The sequence below is a fragment of the Lissotriton vulgaris genome, chromosome 6 (assembly GCF_964263255.1).
Source record: "Lissotriton vulgaris chromosome 6, aLisVul1.2, whole genome shotgun sequence".
Lineage (NCBI taxonomy): Eukaryota > Metazoa > Chordata > Amphibia > Caudata > Salamandridae > Lissotriton > Lissotriton vulgaris.
Window position 1 is genome coordinate 1863252527 of NC_141694.1, and position 22149 is coordinate 1863274675.

The 22149-nt window shown below is 45.5% G+C and overlaps 1 protein-coding gene across 1 annotated transcript in view; it reads right to left on the bottom strand.

Moving 5' to 3' along the window:
• The window catches only part of LOC147709682 (uncharacterized), a 435760-nt gene that overhangs the window by 17251 nt on the left and 396360 nt on the right, over window positions 1-22149 (bottom strand). The window contains exons 15-17 of the mRNA XM_086926069.1: window positions 20284-20424; window positions 14707-14859; window positions 7722-7871 (exon numbers count right to left, since the gene is read on the bottom strand). Of these exons, the coding sequence (XP_086782195.1) occupies window positions 7722-7871; window positions 14707-14859; window positions 20284-20424 (444 nt within the window). The remainder of the gene's footprint in view (window positions 1-7721; window positions 7872-14706; window positions 14860-20283; window positions 20425-22149) is intronic.

Sequence of the window (22149 nt, forward strand, 5' to 3'; positions counted from 1 at the left end):
TCCTGGCAAGATAGTCCTTTTTCTCACGGAGAATGTCGCGATGGTAGGCTTTGACCGCTGTCCTATAGGCAAGTTTGGCCTCCACGTCATACTGAAGGCGCCACGCCCTCTCAGCCACCTTACACTGGCTACGAGTGGCATGATTCCTTTGCACCTGTCATGGGCATTGTAGTCCTCCAACCATGATATTACCAGATTGGATAGACCCCATGGACCAGGTGGAGGCATCACTTGCATATATAGTCTCAGTACAAGCACAAGCTCCTATCGTACCCACCTGCAAATACCTTTGCATTGATATCTCATGCAACAACAGATCCCTATGCAAGATTCATATCATATACAACCCTCCAGGCGAAAACCTAGATTTTATTAAACAAATCATGGAAACCATTGCGATCAAACGCTGATCAACATTGCCTTTAAATCTTCCTCGGAGACGCCTATGATCCAGCAGTCAACAGCATTAAAACCTTTCTTACAGACCTTAACCGGACTCAATTCTATGACAATCCTACTCATAAGAAAGGATCAACATTAGATCTTATCTTTGCAAAGCCCAATTCTTTTCAGATGGAATCTATCTTACCCTGTGATTGGACCGACCACCACTGCATCACGTTCCTCATCAAGGATGTTTTGATAAACAACACAGCACAACGATCCAGACCAAACCCTGGGAAAGGAGCATGCACAACATCGACGTGAATGTTTTGACTTCTCTCAGTCACAACATCTTTACTCCTGCTGAAGAGCTCTCAGATGGCCTTGATCTTACAAATGACCACATTCTCTCCATGGATTCTGTTCCTGACTCAATTGCTCCATTCCATCAAAAAAGAATGTCCACTTAAACTTACATCTCAAAAACCATGGTACAATGGTACTCTCAACACAGAAAGACACAACTTGAGACTAGCCGAGCTTCAATGGAGATGACCCGTCCATTGAACACCTCAAACAACTGAGATAATTGAGGAAACATTACTACAAAAACATCAGAACTTCTTAAGCAAATTTTTTCAGACAACATTTAGATCAAGCCAGTAACTATCATAAAACCACAATCGAACTGCTCACCCAATCAGTCACTGGAGGGAACCAATTTGCTACCAAACTTTGAGGAATTTGCCTCTTTATTTATGCAGAAGGGAGAAACTATGAGAAATGACATGCAGATAGCCCTGGGCTAAAGTCCTATCCTATTTCAACCCGGCCCATCCCCTTCCAGGGCAGGCCTTCTATTCCAGTGTGCCCCCCCAGACTTTGCCCCCAAAACAACACCTCATGGAACTCTTTCAAAACCTTTGATGAAGACACCATCTATAAAATATTAATTAGCTGACCCTCTCCTCTCTAAATTTTTCAAGGAACTCATACCCACAATACTCCCAATTTGGACCAAGATTATTAATGCCTCCCTCCTTTAAGGCTCCTTCCCTGAATGCCAAAGTTTGGTCAAGTTACCCCCGTTCTGAAAAAATCAAAAGCTTACCAAACTGGCCTTAAAAACTTTCTAACCTATTTCCAATATACCTACGCTGGTGAAACACCTGGGAAAATGTGCTCACATTCAATTTTGTACTCACATCAATCATTTCCATCTATTAGAATAATTTCAATCTGTCTTCCATGCTGGGCACCACACCAAATCTGCTATGACACACAATTTGGGTGATGCACTAAAAATGCTGGGTCAGAACTAAGCTTGTCTATTAGTCTTCCTTGATCTATCATCAGCATTCAATATGGTTAGGCATCTAAATCTCCTAGGTCTTTAGGAGCACCATATGAGCCATTCAGGACTAGTCCTTAACTGGTTCTCCTCCTACTTCCCAAACAGTTCTGAAATAGTCAAGCTTAATCTTTCTCTATCATAGTCCACGCTGATCACCCTAAGGGGTCGATTCCAATCCTGGAAAAAAAACGTCCGTACGATTCGCATCCGGAGCCCTCTCCGTACGAATCGTACCCGTCCGTCCGAGTCACGTAGTACGATCCGTTTTTCGTGAATCCGTCCGAATCGTCGCGATCCGTATGTATTGCAAGGCTGAAACCGTGAACCGTACAACTCGTACACATGCCGTAGGACCCGACGAGTACGATCCGGAACGGGGTACGAGGACGCGATTCGTACGGTCCACGTCAGGTGAGGGGGTACGCACCCTACCCGGGGTGGGGTGGGGTGGCATTCCGTACCTGTTTCGAGGCGAACTCTGCTTTTACGGCTGTTTTCCACTGTCGTAGGAAAAGGGTCGTACGGTGCGTACCAGACACGAATCGTACTTGCTGGGTCGGAAAAACCAGCCGCGAACCATACAGATGTCACGTACAGCGGGTTCTGAAGGAGAATCGTACGGGGATTTCCTTCGTAGGGTCTCTGTACGATTCGTACGGAGTACAGCTCCTGGTACGAATCGTACTTCGTCGTACATACGGGGGATGTTGCAGGGTACGATTCGTACAGGAAAAACTCTCCGAACGGCTATTCGGAGCGTTTTTTCCCGAATCGGAATCAACCCCTACGTTTCCCACAGGCATCATCTTTTTCGGGCACCCTCTTGAACCTATTCTTGGAGCCCATAACAGAAATTCCGAACTCATCCAACACTCATTACCACATGTACGCTGACAATACCCAGCTATACTAAAAGTCACCTCCCCAAAAGATAAAAGTTTCCTCAACACAACTCTAATGGAAACTCAAAACCAGCTAGAAACCAATCACCGTAGTGTCAAAATACAAAGGCCTGGTTATACATTACACATACAAATCCACTTTTTAAGGGAAAATAACACCATTAATTTCTTGGTGGGTCAGGATTTACTATTTAGTCATACACCCCCCAAAATGTGTCATTTTAATATGTACAATCAAACAAAACTTGATCCTGTTGGTGGTATAAAAAATTATGAAAAATAAATAATTTAAAATAAACGGAGCGGGTTTACAGTGTATGCAACAAAGGCAATCTTTACAGTGTAAACTCAATAGATTATCTTCAGAGTGAAAAGTGAGCAGCTGTACAGGGCATGCAACAATGGTAAGTGTTAAATGTAAAATCCATAGGTCAGAGTTAGAGTAAAAAGAATATAAAGCATATAGAAAATATAGATCAGCTTTAGAATGTGAAGAAAATATTGAGCATTGTTCTAGTGTACACAACAGAGGAAACTTTTAAAGTGTAATCAAAGGCGGGCCTTACAGTGTAAACACCTTAGAGCTGCTTCACAGTTTAAACAGCACAGAGATGCTTGGAATGTAAATAACTTGATAATAAATTAACTTGAATTCAGCATGATCATTGTATACAATATACAACATTTTGAGGGTCTAGAACAATGTCAACAGTCTACAGCCAAGTCATATCAATCCCTGGTGCTATTTCATCTGAAACTGTCCATTCCTTTGACATAGATTATATCCCTGAAAATGTCAAAGCCACTTTATTACCTTAAACACTTTCAAATTTGAAGACTGTTGGGTAGACTGTTTGTTAAAGAGCAAACTTTGCAATATTCAGAAGTGGTGATTTTGGACACACAGGGGAATGCTGTTGTGCTGACTGTTTATTTTCAACTTGGGTTGAAAGACAGAATTCTGCTCTGGCAGACAGAGGGCAGCAAAGCACATATTGGCTTGCATTTTATATCAATCTGATGCACGTTCATGATACAGCACACTATGTGTCACACACCTAAGGAAGCACATATGGACTGATAATAATAAGCATGATTGTTCCTTCTGATTCACATTGCCCATAAGACCACATGCTGGTAGTAAACCTGAAGCCTGTGTATAAATGCACTAATCATTCTGTATTTTAGGACTATCCTAATTGTAAATCTCTTAAATCTCTCAATGTAAGTAAAGGCCCTATCTTTTTAGAGATATCTCTCTGGCTAGATATTCAGTTTATTTTGGATAATTACTTGGACTGTAACATATCTCAATTCCAAACGTATTTCAGTTCTGAACCATCTTTGTCTCCTTCACACCTTAGAGAGTTATGTGTGCAAAGGGATTAATTTGATTGTGGAGTGCAATAGTACTTTAGGTTTCAACTTTAGTTCAAGATTGGTATTACAAACACACATTTTATGACAGATATTTGTCCTAAGACCAGGTAGTTACTTCATATGCTTTCAGGAGCTGGCACCATGAGGACCTCTGCATGTGAACCTACTAGTGAGGAACCTACACTTTAGTTTTAACCTCTTCATCATTCGGACTGAGGTGATAAATTGAATGTCAACACTCCAAAGAAAAGCTTGCTTGCATTAGGACTCCTAACTTCAGGATTCCTAAACTGAAAAAAATCCTATCTTTAAGATTTTCGGTATTCACAGAAGGCATTTAGGAGTCCTAAAGTTAGGACTCCTAACTTCTTTGAATACCGAAATGAGTAAGTGCCTTCTGTGAATACCAAAATGGTAGTAAGTTTAGGATTTTTTTTTAAGTTAGTTCTGTGAATCGGGCCCTCTGGGAGGAATATCAATGGAAAAGAGCAATTACTGGAGGAATAAGGAACAACATTATGGAGTCCCTGCTAATTTTGAATTTTCAATAGAGCCTCGTGGACTCATCTAATATTGATAATAATGGGGGCGAGCTAGAGGGCATTACTGAGGGTTACTTGCAATGAACCTCTATTTTTTATCAAAAGAAAGGGGGGAGGTAAGTCTCACATCTGTTTGCATCTAACAAATACTAGGGAACCAATTCACAAAGAGCCTCCGCACTCATGGGGAAGGCTCTGCAGTCATGTCGGGATCACTGCAATGAAAAATCACAGAGTGGAGATCCCACCCAGAGTGTGGAGCCTCCGCCACAAGTGTGGAGCTTCTGCCACGAGAATGGAGCCTCTGCCAAGAGTGTGGAGCCTCTGCCGTGAGTGCAGATCCACTTCCGTGAGTGCAGAGCCTCTGCCATGAGTGCATAGCCTCTGCCATGAGTGCAGAGCCTCTGCCACAAGTGCAGATCCTCTGCCAAGCGTGTGGAGCCTCTGCCATGAGTGCAGAGCCTCTGCCACAAGTGCAGATCCTCTGCCAAGAGTGCGGAGCCTCTGCCATGAGTGCAGAGCCTCTGCCACAAGTGCAGATCCTCTGCCAAGAGTGTGGAGCCTCTGCCATAAGTACAGATCCTCTGCCAAGAGTGCAGAGCCTCTGCAAGAGTGCAGAGCCTCTGCACTCGTGACAGAGTGGAGATCCCACCCCGAGTGTGGAGGCTCTGCCGCGAGTGTGGAGCTTCTGCCACGAGAATGGAGCCTCTGCCAAGAGTGTGGAGCCTCTGCCATGAGTGCAGATCCACTTCCGTGAGTGCAGAGCCTCTGCCATGAGTGCAGAGCCTCTGCCATGAGTGCAGAACCTGTGCCACAAGTGCAGATCCTCTGCCAAGAGTACGGAGCCTCTGCCATAAGTACAGATCCTCTGCCAAGAGTGCAGAGCCTCTGCCATGAGTGCAGATCCACTTCCGTGAGTGCAGAGCCTCTGCCATGAGTGCAGAGCCTCTGCCATGAGTGCAGAGCCTCTGCAATACTGCAGAGCCTCTGCACTCGTGACAGAGTGGAGATCCCACCCTGAGTGTGGAGGCTCCGCCGCGAGTGTGGAGCTTCTGCCACGAGAATGGAGCCTCTGCCAAGAGTGTGGAGCCTCTGCCGTGAGTGCAGATCCTCTGCTATGAGTGCAAAGCCACTGCCATGAGTGCAGAGCCTCTGCAATACTGCAGAGCCTCTGCACTCGTGACAGAGTGCAGATCCCACCCTGAGTGTGGAGGCTCCGCCGCGAGTGTGGAGCTTCTGCCACGAGAATGGAGCCTCTGCCAAGAGTGTGGAGCCTCTGCCATGAGTGCAGATCCTCTGCCATAAGTGCAGATCCTCTGCCATGAGTGCAGAGCCTCTGACATGAGTGCAGAGCCCCTCCCACAAGTGCGGATCCTCTGCCAAGAGTTCGGAGCCTCTGCCATGAGTGCAGAGCCTCTGCCACAAGTGCGGATCCTCTGTCAAGAGTGCAGAGCCTCTTCCATGAGTGCAGAGCCTCTGCCACAAGTGCGGATCCTCTGCCAAGAGTTCGGAGCCTCTGCCATGAGTGCAGAGCCTCTGACACAAGTGCGGATCCTCTGCCAAGAGTGCAGAGCCTCTGCCATGAGTGCGGAGCCTCTGCACTCGTGGTGAAAGCTCTGCAGTCACGGTGAGATCTCTGCAATGAGAAATTGAAGTGCGGAGATCCCATCCAGAGTGTGGAGCTTCTGCACTAATGCGGAGGCTGAGTGTGGAGCCTCTGCCACGAGTGTGGAGCCTCTGCCATGAGTGCAGATCCTCTGCCATGAGTGCAGATCCTCTGCCATGAGTGCAGAGCCTCTGCCACAAGTGCGGATCCTCTGCCAAGAGTTCGGAGCATCTGCCATGAGTGCAGAGCCTCTTCCACAAGTGCGGATGCTCTGTCAAGAGTGTAGAGCCTCTGCCATGAGTGCAGAGCCTCTGCAATACTGCAGAGCCTCTGCACTCGTGACAGAGTGGAGATCCCACCCTGAGTGTGGAGGCTCCGCCGCGAGTGTGGAGCTTCTGCCACGAGAATGGAGCCTCTGCCAAGAGTGTGGAGCCTCTGCCGTGAGTGCAGATCCTCTGCTATGAGTGCAAAGCCTCTGCCATGAGTGCAGAGCCTCCGCCATGAGTGCAGAGCCTCTGCCACAAGTGCGGATCCTCTGCCATGAGTGCAGAGCCTCTGCCATGAGTGCAGAGCCTCTGCAATACTGCAGAGCCTCTGCACTTGTGACAGAGTGGAGATCCCACCCTGAGTGTGGAGGCTCCGCCGCGAGTGTGGAGCTTCTGCCACGAGAATGGAGCCTCTGCCAAGAGTGTGGAGCCTCTGCCATGAGTGCAGATCCTCTGCCATGAGTGCAGATCCTCTGCCATGAGTGCAGAGCCTCTGCCATGAGTGCAGAGCCTCTCCCACAAGTGCGGATCCTCTGCCAAGAGTTCGGAGCCTCTGCCATGAGTGCAGAGCCTCTGCCACAAGTGCGGATCCTCTGTCAAGAGTGCAGAGCCTCTTCCATGAGTGCAGAGCCTCTGCCACAAGTGCCGATCCTCTGCCAAGAGTTCGGAGCCTCTGCCATGAGTGCAGAGCCTCTGACACAAGTGCGGATCCTCTGCCAAGAGTGCAGAGCCTCTGCCATGAGTGCGGAGCCTCTGCACTCGTGGTGAAAGCTCTGCAGTCACGGCGAGATCTCTGCAATGAGAAATCGAAGTGCGGAGATCCCATCCAGAGTGTGGAGCTTCTGCACTAATGCGGAGGCTGAGTGTGGAGCCTCTGCCACGAGTGTGGAGCCTCCGCTACGAGGCTCTTTGTTAATCAGGCCTTAGTTGTTGTATAGCTACATATTGCGATCTTCATTTTCTACTGCAGTGTAAGTAGCGGCAGGCCACCTGACAGTATACTCAGTGACGCCTCTAGATGCTGTGCCTAATCAATAGAAGCCATGGCAACATTAGTTCATTGGCACTTTCCAATGGATTGCATTACCATTATTGAAAGAAGGCAATGGCCAATTATGATATACAGGAGCGGCTGCAGCCAAATGTGTTTAAAAAAAAGTAACATTACAGCGCACACCTGTAGAGATAGGTATCAACAAGAAGGCATTAATGAGGGCTTCAGGTACCTTCCATCGTGAAAGAGTGTAACTGATCCAATGTTTAAGAAACAATCAACTAGTTTCTTACCAACAAATTTGGATGGCGGTTGGCACTCGCGCCCGTTTGGTCCAGCGCAGCATCGTTCATATCCTGGGCAGTCTTTGTCAGTATTACATTTGTGACAGATCTCGTCTAAATTAATAACTGGAGGATCCGTTGGGCAAGCACCCATTTTTTCTGAAAAGGACAATAGGCAAAATCAGCTTTTTAAGCATTTCCCTTGCAGTTCACTTGGAACATGTTAATACACAGTAAAGAAGTTTAGTAGGAGTTGCTCTTTGAGTGAAGGCCCCCCTAGAATGATGGCATTCTAAACGCAAAAGACTGATGATCTGTTGGTTGTTAAAAGTCCAGTGCAATTGATGTATTCGTAACTGCTTAGGCTTTCCAACTGCCCCGCTCCAAAAGATGTACTCAAAATATCCAAACCTGTGCCACCTTAATGCCACCACTGGCATACACTGCTCATGCCCTCACCCATGGCCTCCCAGATGACAGCAAGAAACAGCTATTTGCCATATTGCTTGAAGTACAATAGTTCCATACAGAAGAAAACTCACATATGTATATGTGCACCTTAACTACAATGAGCCATTAGGGTCACAGGAGCGAGCGTTTTAAAAATTCCATAAGACGTCATTGCTTCTTCCAAGAACATTTCACTTGTTATTTTAGCCCATCTATTTTTAGCTTTGAATACCATTTTTCTATGTCCAGAATGCACTTTTATTTTACTGACCCCTTCTGTCCCAGTACCCTGATTTCTAATTGCCTTATGTCAACATATATTCTTCTTCTGATGGACCAAACCTCTGTTGGTTGACATTTGTTTTTAATAAACTTCAAACCTGACCGCAGCACTATCAGATGGGGAGTTCACGAATGTATGACGTTAGCACGCATACTATTACCACGCATACCTTTACAACGCGGTATTTACAACGAATACCGTTACAACGCATAGCGCTTTGAGGTGCTGGATAGTGGTAAGTATAATTTTATATTCCAACTCCAGTCCCCGTGGACACTAGGGAAGGTGCTGGATATAAAATTAAACTTATTCCCTATCCTAGAGCGCCCCCCAGTGCAATGCGTTGTAATGGTATGCGTGGTAATGCCTGCGTTGTAATGGTAGTGCGTGGTAAAAAATGCGTGCTAAACGTTGTATACCGGAGTTCACACAAGTGCCCCATACATTTTTGCACCTCATTATTTCAATAAATATCATACCCAGACACCTCAGCCAACATTACAGCCTGATTTCTAAGGCTACAGTGGTTGTTAAAAGCCCTCTATTTGAGTCATAAATATGAGCCACCAGCAAATGCTCTGAACAAGGGAGAGGACAATACCTATTGATACTACCCCAAGGCAGAAGGGCTATAACGATGTTTAAAAATTCCATCCACTGAGGGCGGAGTGTTCTAAATAAAAAGCGAGAAACAGGGACACCAAAATGGGATACTGTAGCAAAAAGAGGGGCATTATTTACTACTCTCTTGTCTTCAACAGAGCTCCCAGTAGTCCAGTGTATTAATACATATCTGAATCATGTAACCAGGAATCATACATTTGGAATATCATTCTTCCTCTCTGAGTCTGCTGTGGACTGTGACGTGCTCACTACCTAAACCTAGGGCCCTGTCATGTCTTCCTCGTAATAACAACAGACTACTTCTTTATGTATCTAAGAGCTTTATTCAACATGTGCTCTCAGGTCCCCGTCCCTACTCTAACTGACTAGTCCATCCCCTGGATCCTCCTCTTCCCCCAGCCCACTAACTCCGCCCACCCGGCTACTGGAACGTTTACAATACCACATCTCCACCTTTCTTGACAAAACGGAATAACAAGTTAATTCACAGTTCCTCAATTAGTTGTTTAGGCCGATGAACAGCTCATCAGGGCCGTTGGGAGCCTCCTCCACCGGCAATCTCACTCTCAGACTGGGTGTCCGTATGAATAGGGTTAATGTTCAGAACAGAACTCTCACTGCATTCACCATTGGATGGCTCAACTGTTGTAGCGAGGGCATCTCTCAGGACTGGGGCACACTCGAGTGCATGCAACATGCTGTTGGGGATTCGCTGACCGGCAGGTTCTGTGGTCACTAGGGCGCCCTTCTGACATGTGGTAGTCAAAGGATCGTCCCAGAATCGACAGTCTGCCTCCGCTGATTGTTTTTGCTTTATCACCACAGGGTAATCTGTTTCTGGTTGTTGCTCTTGCTTTATCACCACAGTTTCCCTTGCCGGCCGGGAGGAGTGTTTCATCTTTCGGTGGTGATCGGCACGCAATTTCATTTCTTCAGTCTTGGCCTTCTGGGCAGTGCTGACTTCGGAAACACAGCCAGTCGTTGACACATGTCTCAGTGCACCTTCCCTTGTGGACATTCTTGTCGGGAGGGGTCAACTCAACATTAATGTTGCTGGGCACTTGCCCGTGGTGACATGGGGAGTGTTTCGGTAGACTCTCACAACTTCATCAAGGGTCACCTGAAAGTCCTTCCGGTTCAGAGCGGTTTGTTGAAACGTTTTCTGAAGGATAGCCATGAACCGATCACGAGTGCCATTACCTGGTGGCCACAGCGAGGTGATCTTTTGATGGTGAATGTTGAGCTGCTTTGTAAAATCTTTGAACTCTGGACTAGTGAATGGGGAACAATTTTCTGTTTTCAGCCCTTTGGGAGCACCCCATGCATCAAAGACTTCGTCAAGCATCGCTATAATGTTGAGCACACTAGGGGAGGAGACCACCTGAGCAACTGGGAATCTGGAAAGTTCGTCCATCACCACGAGGACATACTGGCCCGAAGGTAACGGGCCATGAAAGTCTATGACTAGTTCTTGCCACACCTCTTGAGGTAGTCCAGTCTTTGGCAGAGGCTGGTGTGGACCTCCAGCGTTGACTACTTTGCATTGATGGCAATCCTGCAGTGCTAGTTCAACCATGTGATCGAGTGAGGGAAACCAGACCCATTCTCTCACAGTTCTCTTGGTGGCCTCCACACCACGATGACTGGTGTGGGCTAAATTGATGATTCTCTGACGTAATTTACTGGGAATGATAATCCTTTGGTTCCTTAACAGAAGCCCTTCAGGGGTGACAGACAATTCCCTCCGAATGTTTTTGAAGACTTGCAGTTCCTGCTGAAGTTGTGGATCATTCTTCCCTTCTTTGTTAATGTCTCTCCACCGGTTGTTTCGTAGACAGTGTAAGATTTTTTTGAAAACAGCATCATCTCTGGTGGCTTGCCGAACATCCTGCAGGGGAACTGCCAGTGACTTGACTTGATCTGCCACACGATGATAGCATTCTACCGCTGCTGCTTAATCAGTGGCAGGAGATGAAAGCAGAGAGCGTGGCACATGATCACCAGTGTTGGCTGACTCCCGGGGTTGAAGGGTAGTTGCATAAAAGTCATTGGCCATAACCACCATGTCACTGGCACACTTTGTTGTAGCCTCCGACAGAATGTGCCCAGAGAACTTGAGGGTGGAACAATGAAACTCACATTTCTGTTTGTTTAGCGTTAAGTTAGCTTCCACCAGAGCGTGACATACTCTATCCAGTGCCTGTCATGTTCTTGTGTGCTGGACCCATATACTAGTATGCTATCTTTGTGGTTCAGAGTATTGGGTATATGCTGAATGACTTTGCCAACTGCTTCCTGCAGTATCTCTGCTGCTGCAGGGATGTCTTCACTCAATCGTTTGTAATTGAATAGTCCCATGTGTGTGAAAAAAGTTGTCATGTATCGCAACTTGTCATGTAGTGTTAGCTGGGAATACCCACGGTCGAGGTCAAGTCTAGAAAACACTTCAGCATTATTTAGTGTCCATTTCATGTCACACAGATGGGGCCCTACAGAGCGCTCCTTGCCAAGGGCCATGCCGGGCGCTCTCATATCCACACTCAGGTGTACTCTTGTGGGCGTCCCTTTCCTGGGGACGATAAGAAAGGGTGACACCCAGGGAACAGGACCACGTGCTCGCTCAATAATGTCAACTTTCAATAGTTCTTGTATCTCCTTTTCGACAGCTTGTTGGAGATGCCCGGAAACCCTTCGGGGTTGTTGAGCCACAGGGCGGATTTGTTCATCTATGTGAAGTTCAATCTGAAACTGGTTCATCCTTCCCAGACCCGAGAATAGCTTTGAGAATTGGTGCACAATGCCTGGGTCATCACCACCTCTATACAGAATTTCTACCGGCCGAAGGTGCTCGGCAGTAGGCAGGCTGAGGAGACAGTCCGCCTCTCGACCCTCGATAACATGAATGACAGCTGGTATTGACATTGCTTTGTATTGAAGTGTTGTGGAAAGCTTTCCAAGACAGGTAAGTAGCTCTTTGGCCGTCCACGTGTACACCCGGACGTAAGCGGGGCTTAACTGCGGTGATGCTTTAATTTTTTTGTATTCATTCACTGATATATAGTTTAATGACGCTCTGCTATCTAACACAAATTTGGCGGCGTGACTCCCTACCCAGATGTCAAGGCGGGGATACTTCTTTAACTGATCTCGGTCGGTCTCCATGCTCACGTATTCATCCGTGTATTCAGGTTCTCTGGATCCTGACCGGGACTCTCGTGACGACGGTCTGCGGGTCCACTGAGATCATCTCGACTCCCTGCTGGACTTTGATGATCCGGTCAAGGATTTGGTGCGATCTTACACTGCTCCCGCATGATGACGCCGAGCGCCCGGCCGGGACGCTCGTGCGGCGTCACCTTCCTGTTCACGTCGGTGATCTCCACACATCACTTCAAAATGATTCTGGCGACCACACTTCCGAAACTGTTGGCCCATCGCCGGCAGGCGTCTGTATGTGGAAAGTCATAGCCACATCTATAGCATTTCTTGGCACGATCCACCCTTTGGTCGTGCTAACTGATTTTATGACGCCAGCGTCTGGCTGGTTGGCGCCGCGAGGATGGCCTGGTTCTTCTGGGCCTTTCGCTGGAACGCCGGCGGGATCGGACATTCTGAACCCGGTTGGCTTGTTCTCTTTTTCCTACACGCCCTGACTCCATTTTCTTGGCGTGCTCCTCGGCCTGATCGTGCACTCTTGTCATCTCTTCGATTTCGTCCAGATTGTGACTTTTCTTTAGCAGCTTCCGTCTAAGTGCTTCAGACTGACACCCGTCAATGATTTGAAGCCGTATGGCATCTTCAGTGGAAAATGTGTCAAAGTCGCAGTATCGGGATAACCGACGAAGTCGTGTTATGTACGTGCTCATCAGCTCTTCTGGGTCCTGACGAGCCTGGTGAAACATATATCTCTCGTAATCAACATTACGCTTGTGCAGGAAATTTTTGTTTAGGGCCTCACAAACCTTGGCATATATCCCGGTTTCAGCCGGGGGCAGTTCTTTTATCACTTTGCTAATGTCTTTTCCAACTAAATTACGCAAAGCAATCAACTGATCTTCATCCACCGTCACCTTGGACCCTTTGATGTAGTCCTCGAAGTCTTCAACCCACTCCTGCCACCGTGGACCCATGCTTCCACCAGCTATCAGAGTCAATGGCTCTGGGGGCCTCAGGTGGGTCATGCCCACTAGGATTGGCTTGGCTTCTCTTTGTGGTGAGTTGTGCGTTGACATGATGAATGATTTATCTAATGTTCCACTTTCCTGTGACACTCTATCTCTCTTGACCACATGTGGTCATTTGGATTGTCTTGTGCTTGTTCAAGAACTCTGTCGCTGCCTCTGGGCAGTCGTGTGATTCACTGTTCACAGTTTCAAGTGATGCCCTTATTCACGCTGAGCAATCATCTCATGTTATTCATGTTTTCATTAGTTCATTACCGTGTGGCTTGGAATGTCTTGGGCTGGTCTTCATGCAACAGGGTCACCTTATTCATGTGACTCATCGGTACACTGTACTCGTGACACTTTATGTCTGCAATTCTGTGCAACACTACAAACACTCGTGTCCTTCTTTGTCTTCCCTCTCGGGGCGATGCGCTCTTGGTACAGTCCGTTATTCGATCATTACTGTGCTCGAATTTCTTTAACTGAATGGCGTGGACTGATGCCTGACTCCAAGATGGCCGCTTCACTATTGACCAGGGAGGTCCTTCCCGTCTTGCCTGACTTCAAAATGACCGCTTGACTGACGGCTTTCACTCTGCGATGTCCGACGACATGCACTCTTTACTCGCACGATGCGTTGCAACAGGGACTCCCAGGTCGCCACCACACTGCTGGCACAACGATCTCTCCAATCGTCTGCTTGTCTCTCGCCAGCCACTCCGCTTCACCAGTAATGCTTGGGCCGCAATTCAAACTTCGGCATTTCGTGCGCATGCCACTTCGCACGCTTATGGGGTGAGGGTCTCTCGTGGCGGGCTATCTCATCTGTTCAGTACTTTTCCACGCAATCATCCTGATATCACACTTCTTACGATTTCGTAGCACAGTGGTACTAGGTGACTTCAGAGCTTGTCAGTAGGCCTCATACCACGCCGGGCCTCTTAGCTTCTCACCGCTTCAGGCGAGTACCGGCGCCAAATTCAAAACTTCACCAATGCTCGACTGCACTTCTTCGCTTGGGCTCTACGCGATCTCTCGATCACGGAACAGATTCGAACTGCTGGCCTCTTCTCTGGGCGGCAATTCTTCTTGGGTCACCTGCGTGGCAACAGCGACTTCCTTCCCAATTTCTAGGAACGGGACCGAATGTCATTTGCGGGTTCAGGGACAGCAAGCTGTGCGTCCCACCCTCGTCGCCAGTTGTCGTGTCTTCCTCGTAATAACGACAGACTACTTCTTTATGTATCTAAGAGCTTTATTCAACATGTGCTCTCAGGTCCCCATCCCTACTCTAACTGACTAGTCCATCCCCTGGATCCTCCTCTTCCCCCAGCCCACTAACTTCACCCACCCAGCTACTAGAACGTTTACAATACCACAGGCCCTACTTTGCTAAAAGGGCTAATTCCTGACCTAGAGATGTGCCTCAACAGTGTGACCAGTTCTACTGTCCCTAATGGTGCATATTCACCTGGTAGAGCCTTGACACACTTTCGCCGGCACCCCACATTGCAGCATTTTTCATCTTCATTGCATTTCCAATCATGGTTGCAGGAAGGATTGAGGACGGCTGGACAGATCAGGGTTTTTGGAATAATATAGGATGGGCAGACTCCTGCATGATCTGTAGGAACAGAAAAGTGGAAGTGAGTCATTGAGTGTACATATTGACCCATATTCATCTGGCTCTAGTAGCTATGTAAATCTAGCACGCATGCGCCCCTTCAATGTATATATGTAAATGAATGTATGTATATATCAGTGGCTGCTCGCAGTGGGAGTGCAGCTGGGCTGTGGGGTGGGGGACCGGCAGGTTGGGGGAAAGTGAAGTCAGACATACAACGGGCAGGAGTAATACTTTACTCCTGGCCGTTGTATGTCTGACTTCACAACCCTCCCACCCTGCCTCTCCCCTGCCCCCTCCCACCACCCGTAGCAATCTCACTGCGTGCTGCCATTATATAGATAGATAGCTAGACAGACAGCCAGACAGACAGACAGACAGACAGATAGATAGATAGATAGATAGACAGACAGACAGACAGACAGACAGACAGACAGACAGACAGACAGACAGACAGACAGACAGACAGACAGACAGATAGATAGATAGATAGATAGATAGATAGATAGATAGATAGATAGATAGATAGATAGATAGATAGATAGATAGATAGATAGATAGATAGATAGATAGATAGATAGATAGATAGATAGATAGATAGATAGATTGATAGATAGATAGATACACATGAAATTATGACAGAGTAGCCACGGCCACACTGTACTCATAGTTAGGTTTAACAAAAGATAGATATTCCTTAAATTTTTCAAAATTAATAACTTTGCACCCATTTGACGAATATCCACAAAAGTTTCCAGGCATTGGCAGAGTATGGAAAGTTTTTCCAGTGATTAGTCTAGGGGGAGCAAAGATATAAGGGATGTTCAAAAACGGGTTTGGACACCAAGGTATTTTTCCTTTGACTGGCTAAACACCCATTTGGATTTCGCTGAAAAATTAACTTAGTTATATTGGTTGTTGTGCTTCTTTCATGACATTTCAAGGGATTTCACGGTATTCCACAAAAGTATCGCAGTACATGGGAAAGACTAGTAAATGTGTAGTTGGCTAATGACTGCCTTTGAAAAAGTTAAAGGCTGTTATTTTGTTTTGAGTACACTTAGGCTGTGTTCCCTGTTTCCGCATACGCTATATGTATGTATTTAGTTTGATGTTTTCCCTTGCCCATTACCACTTCATTAATGTGGTAATAGGTAAAGAAAAACAGTCATAGGTTTGTATATCTTCCAAAAACAATGTATAGAGTACTGCAGTCCTGCCTTGGGAGTATCACAGTGCTTTAAAAAAAATCACAATATACTTTACTACACTATAATTTACAAATATAGTGTACTACAATATTTTTTCAATTTTTAATGTATTTAATGTATTTAACGTATTTATATCATGACAAAAATGTCTATGATGTACAGCGATAATACTTAAAATTACTGAGGTACTAATTCTTTTTCTTTAAAAGAGCAGTGCTCACTAAATTGCTGGATAAAATATATAGGGGCATATTAGCAAGGAATAGCGATATTTATCGCTAAACGTGCTTAGCGAATTTTTTTTATCGCTGCCTATCGCTGGATATTTTAGCGGAGAAAACATGCTATTAGCAACGTTTTTCTCCATTGTGCTAAAATATCCAGCGGCAACGGTGAAATGCGCGAATATCGCTGGAAATCCAGCGATATTCACACATTAACGCCAATGGGGGCTTAATCTGATAATCCACCCCCCCATTGACTATACAGGTAAGTCAACTTTTTAGCAGGCGTTAGATTATAGTGATAATCACGCTTAGCTATTGCTTCGCCTGCCTTGCTAATAGGTGATAGCTGTGTTAGCGACTGTTTTCAGTCTCTAACAGTTTCAATAGTGATAAATATCACTGACATGCAAAGCGGGCCCCAAACCTGTAGCTATTGCCGCTTTAGCAGCAAAAGGTGCCACTAAAGCGGCGATATGACCATTGCTAATATGCGATACAAAAGGGGATGATGGACGGAGCGTTTGAGCAAATCAAACACTCACCCCCAGTCAACTGATCTGGGTTTAATCCATCACCATTCTTTAGCTCACTCAGCCACCCCAGTTCAGATATGGCCATATGCAAATCAGTCTGACCCATTGCTAATATGCCTCATAGACAATTGTAAATACATATCTCTAACTATTACCACCTTTATAAAATGGTAATAGGTGGGGAACACATATAAAACCTAATACTTATCTATATATAAGGCCCTAAACAAGAATGAAGCGAAGTTGTGCTGGAAAGGACAAGACAACCTTTTATGTTTTGTAAAGACAGCCATTAGCCAATCAGGTACTGCCTTCTTATCGACATGTACCACAGTATACAGTGAAGTTACAATAGTATGCAATGGCACAATGGAGTACTAAGTGTTTTAACAAATAACTTTAACACTACTTACGCTATTTACACCTATTCTGAGAAATTGGCATTTACACCTCATAATCAATTTTTCTGCCACAGTAGCTCTGCATTTATTCACCCACTTTCATGCTACATCTGTTTTAAGTGCCACACTCCACTTTAAGCTAAGACACTCTATACTATTACACTCTAAACCACTGAACTCTACATCACTACACTATCTGCCACCCTACTACACTCTATGCCACTTCACTCTACCACATTGCACTCTATGCCATTATACTCTAAACTACCCCAATGTAAACTACTACAGTCTATGCCACTCCATTCTACGACACTACAGAGAACACCACTACTGTGTATGACCCTCCACTATATGTTGATCCACTCTACTGTATTCCATTGTATGCAACATCAATCTAAGACACTACACCATCCAGTGTACACCAATGCATTGTACGCTATTCCACTATATGACACTCCACTCATTGCCACTCTTCTGTATGCCACTTCAGTATAGGCCACTTCACTCTACAACACTGCACTGTACGGTATTACAGTCTACACTACTCCACTCTATATCACTCAACTCTACACCACCCCAATATGCACCACTTCACTGCACTGTACCATACTGCAGTCTACACTATTCCATTTAACAATACTCCACTCTTTGACACTTCAATGTATGCTATTCCACTATATGGCACTCAACTCTATGTCACTCAGCTGTAGACCACTACACTCATCGGTATTCTACACTACACCACTCCAATCTACACTACTCCACTGTATGCCACTTCACTCTACACTACTACAGTTCACACTATTATGCTCTACAAAACTCCACTCTACGCCACTCCATTCTATGAAACTCCACAGTACGTTTCTCCAGTGTATGACATTCCAATCTATGCTACTCTACTCTATACTACTGTACCCAAATCCACTCTACAGAACTAAACTCTATGCTATTTCACTCTATGAAACTCCAGTCCATGCCATCTGATTATACACAACTCTACTGTATGCTATTCCACACCACACAACACCACTCTACACCACTCCACTCTACTACTTTCTGCTGTACAGTAATTCAGCTTACGCTACTTCACTGAATACTATTCTACTCCATTGTACCCTACTCATCTACACCACTCCTCTCCATGCAACTGTACTGTCCACTATCCATTGTACCCAACTACACTCTACACCACTCCACTCTAAGACACTCCATTATACCATCATTCCACTCTAGGCCAATCCACTATAAGCGCTTCCACTGTACACAACTAGAGTCTACGCCACTACACTTTACACTATTCACTCTACAGAAGTATACTGTATGCCACTCTACTGCATGGTAGTCCACAGTAGGCTATTCCACTCTATGCTATTCTGCTTTACTAAAGTCCACTATAAACCACTCTATTCTATGCCATTCCACTCTAAGCCACTCCATTCTGCACCACTCCACGGCACACTACTCCACTGAATGCCACTAACCGTACGTCAATTTGCTTTATGGCATTTCACTATATGGCACCTTTTAACTGTCCACTAAACCACTCTATGCCACTCCAGTTTACGCTATTACAGTGAACGCTATTCCACTCTACACAGCTCTACTTTACGCTGCTTCAGTGTATGCCACTCCACTCCATCCCATTCCATAGTACACCATCATACTCCATGCCACTCCACTCTACCCTAATATGCTATACACAACTACACTCTATCCCACTCCATTGTAATGAACCCCAGTCTACACATATGACTCTATGCTATTCTACACTATGCCAGATCATTTTTTGCCACTCCATTCTTGGGCATTCCGTTATACACCACTCTGCTGTGTGACACGCCACTCTACCCCACTGTATGCTATTACACTCTTCACAATTCTACTGTACACCACTCCACTCTACACTATTCCACTTTATGCCACTATGGTCTACGCCACTCCAGTGCACGGCACGCTATTGTACCCTCTTCCAGTGTATCTCACTTAACTAAATGCCACGCCACTCTACACTAATCCACTGAACATCACTGCACTCTATATAATTAGACTCTATGATGTTCCTTTCCATGCCACTCTGCTCTATGCCACTCCAGTCTACCCACTCTACTGTACACCACTGCAATCTATGCTACTCCAATGTATGCTATACCACTTCACGGCACTCCAATTACACTGTACGCCACTTTACTCTATGCCACTCCACTATATGCCAATCCACTGTACGCCACTGCAGTGTATCTTATTCAACTATACACTACTTCACTGTACACCACTGCAGTATACACTTTACCTCACCACTTTATGCCTTTCATCTCTACACCAATCCACTGGATGGCACTCTACTCCATTCGGCTCTACGCCACTCTGCTCTACCCCACTCCACTGTATGCCATTCCACTTTACGGTATTCCACTGGGCTTCAATGCACTATACCATAGTCCACTCTACCCCACTCCACTCTACTCCACTCCACTCTATTCCCCTGTACAACACTAGACTTTCCAGCGCTAAACTCTATGATACTGTCCTTCACTTTACCCTACCACACTCCACTTAACAACACTCAACTGAATGACACGTGACACTACGATTTGAAACACACATGTATTCAAAAATAAAAACCATTTACATTTAATTTAAAAAAAAGGTTGAAGGAAAGTTATAGTTAGGAAAACATAATTTCATCACTCTATACAAACCCAACTTAAACTTACAAATGTAAGGAATTCTAATTCTAATTCTAAAGGTATAGTCATAACTTACATTTCTAATTTGCGAGTCACAAGTGATTTCTTACATGTATAATTTATGTACCACCTTCAATTTACTATACAACACGCTCCTTTGTACACATTCTTGACACACACTCACCACACTACAGTAACTATAACTTGCCCTTTCTCAATGCAGTAGTTATATCCTTACATAATATATAACTTTACACCACGAGAAATCATAGTAGTCATAATAACACTTAATCATCTCAAATATCTTACTTACTACATATCTTACTACATATTAAATAAATGTGAGGTATAAATGTTACCCTTACCAGGCACTGCCTCCTGACACTTATTTCCACACAGTTCACAGCATTTCCTGTTCAGTGGGCAATCTTTATCATCCTGGCACTCTGGTTTATCCAGGGGAAGCTTGCACTTGGCCAGGATTGCTGGACACATTCCAGGTTTGACTGTAAACAATAATAGAGTAATGAAGAATATTGTTATTAATGGAATTAACATCCATGCATGATACATACCAAGAATATTTCAAGAGCACCTACCTACCTGTGGAAAGTCCATTCCTAACTTCTGCCTCCCCCTTTTACCATGGACCACATTGTGAGTTCTTGAAAAAAACTATTTAACTTCCTGCACCTCAAGTCCCTCTTACCTCAAACACAAATAATGTCTAGAAGGAGAACAATTTCATTCATGCTACTTAAAATATGTTTTTTCATCTTTGTATATACTCAAATCTACCGCACCAGATTTTGGTCCTACCCATGTGCCCCCTCCATTTTATACAATGCAGATATCTCAATGTTTTTGTCATTTCTTTTTCACTTGACCCATGTTCTCTTGTGACACATATGGTTTCAAATAGTGGGAGACTTTTTCAAATAAAAAACTAAAGGTACACATGACATGCCAGTATCTATATTTTCCTTGTATTTGCTCTAATAGGCAATTCAAAATCCGGGTCAAAGATAAAAAACAAAGTCCAGCGTAGTAAATAAACATATTTAAATGAAAAAAACAAATATATTACATATATATTTTTCTTCCCATTGTAATCACTGCAGAAGGTTCTCATCCAGCCCCATTATTAAATCCTCCTTAGATCCTACCTAGACAGCAGTATTCTACATAATTATTCCTTGTTTATCATTTGAACATTTTAAACAGTTGCACTACGCTGGACATTATCCATACGGCAAGTTCTATGAAAGAAAATGTTATTTTTAAAAAAGTAATCAAGGACCTAAGCAGATGTGAAATTGTATTTGATAGATATATTTTCCTTAAAAGAATGTACACTACTTTCAAACAACAAAGTGCAGTACCACCTTCACTACGTAGAGTGGCACAGGTATATGTTAAGTTCCACTTCAGAGACTCATCAATCAGGAGTATGTTAACCCGTAAGGGTCTCAAGGCGCTAGAGGTGGGGGGGTTGGGGGGGGTGCAGGTTCCATTCCATCAAGGAGGGGGGTCTGTCGAAGAGCCAGGTTTTGAGGTTTCTTGCGAAGATGGGGAGCGATGTTGTCTGTCTGAGGTGGAACGGAAGGGCGTTCCATGCTTTGGCCGCGAGGAAGGAGAAGGAGCGGCCTCCCGAGCTGGTCTTTCTGGTGCGGGGGACCACGGCGTAGGAAAGCTGGGCTGATCGTAGGGTCCTTTGGGGTGCGTGGAATTTAAGTCGGCTGTTCAGGTATGCTGGTCCGGGCCGTAGAGGGCCTTGTGTGCGTGGGTGAGCATCTTAAAGGTGATTCACGCCTCGACGGGGAGCCAGTGGAGTGTGCGCAGGTGCTGGGAGATGTGGCTGTGTTTTGGCAGGTTGAGGACCAGTCTTGCAGCGGCGTTCTGGATGTTCTGTAGCTTGCGGATGAGGTTTTTGTTTATTCCGGCGTAGAGTGCGTTGCCGTAGTCGAGTCTGCTGGTGACTAGGGCGTGAGTGACTGTCTTTCGGTGTACAAGGGGGATCCATTTGAAGGTCTTATGAAGGAGGCGGAGGGTGTGGAAGCAGGAAGATGAGACAGAGTTGATCTGGCGGTCCATTTTGAGCTCGGAGTCCAGGATGATTCCCAGGTTGCGTGCGTGGTCTGTGGGGGTTGGCGGGTTTCCGAGGGCGGTGGACCACCAGGTGTCGCTCCAGGCGTCGGGGTTTGGGCCCATGATGAGTACTTCTGTTTTGT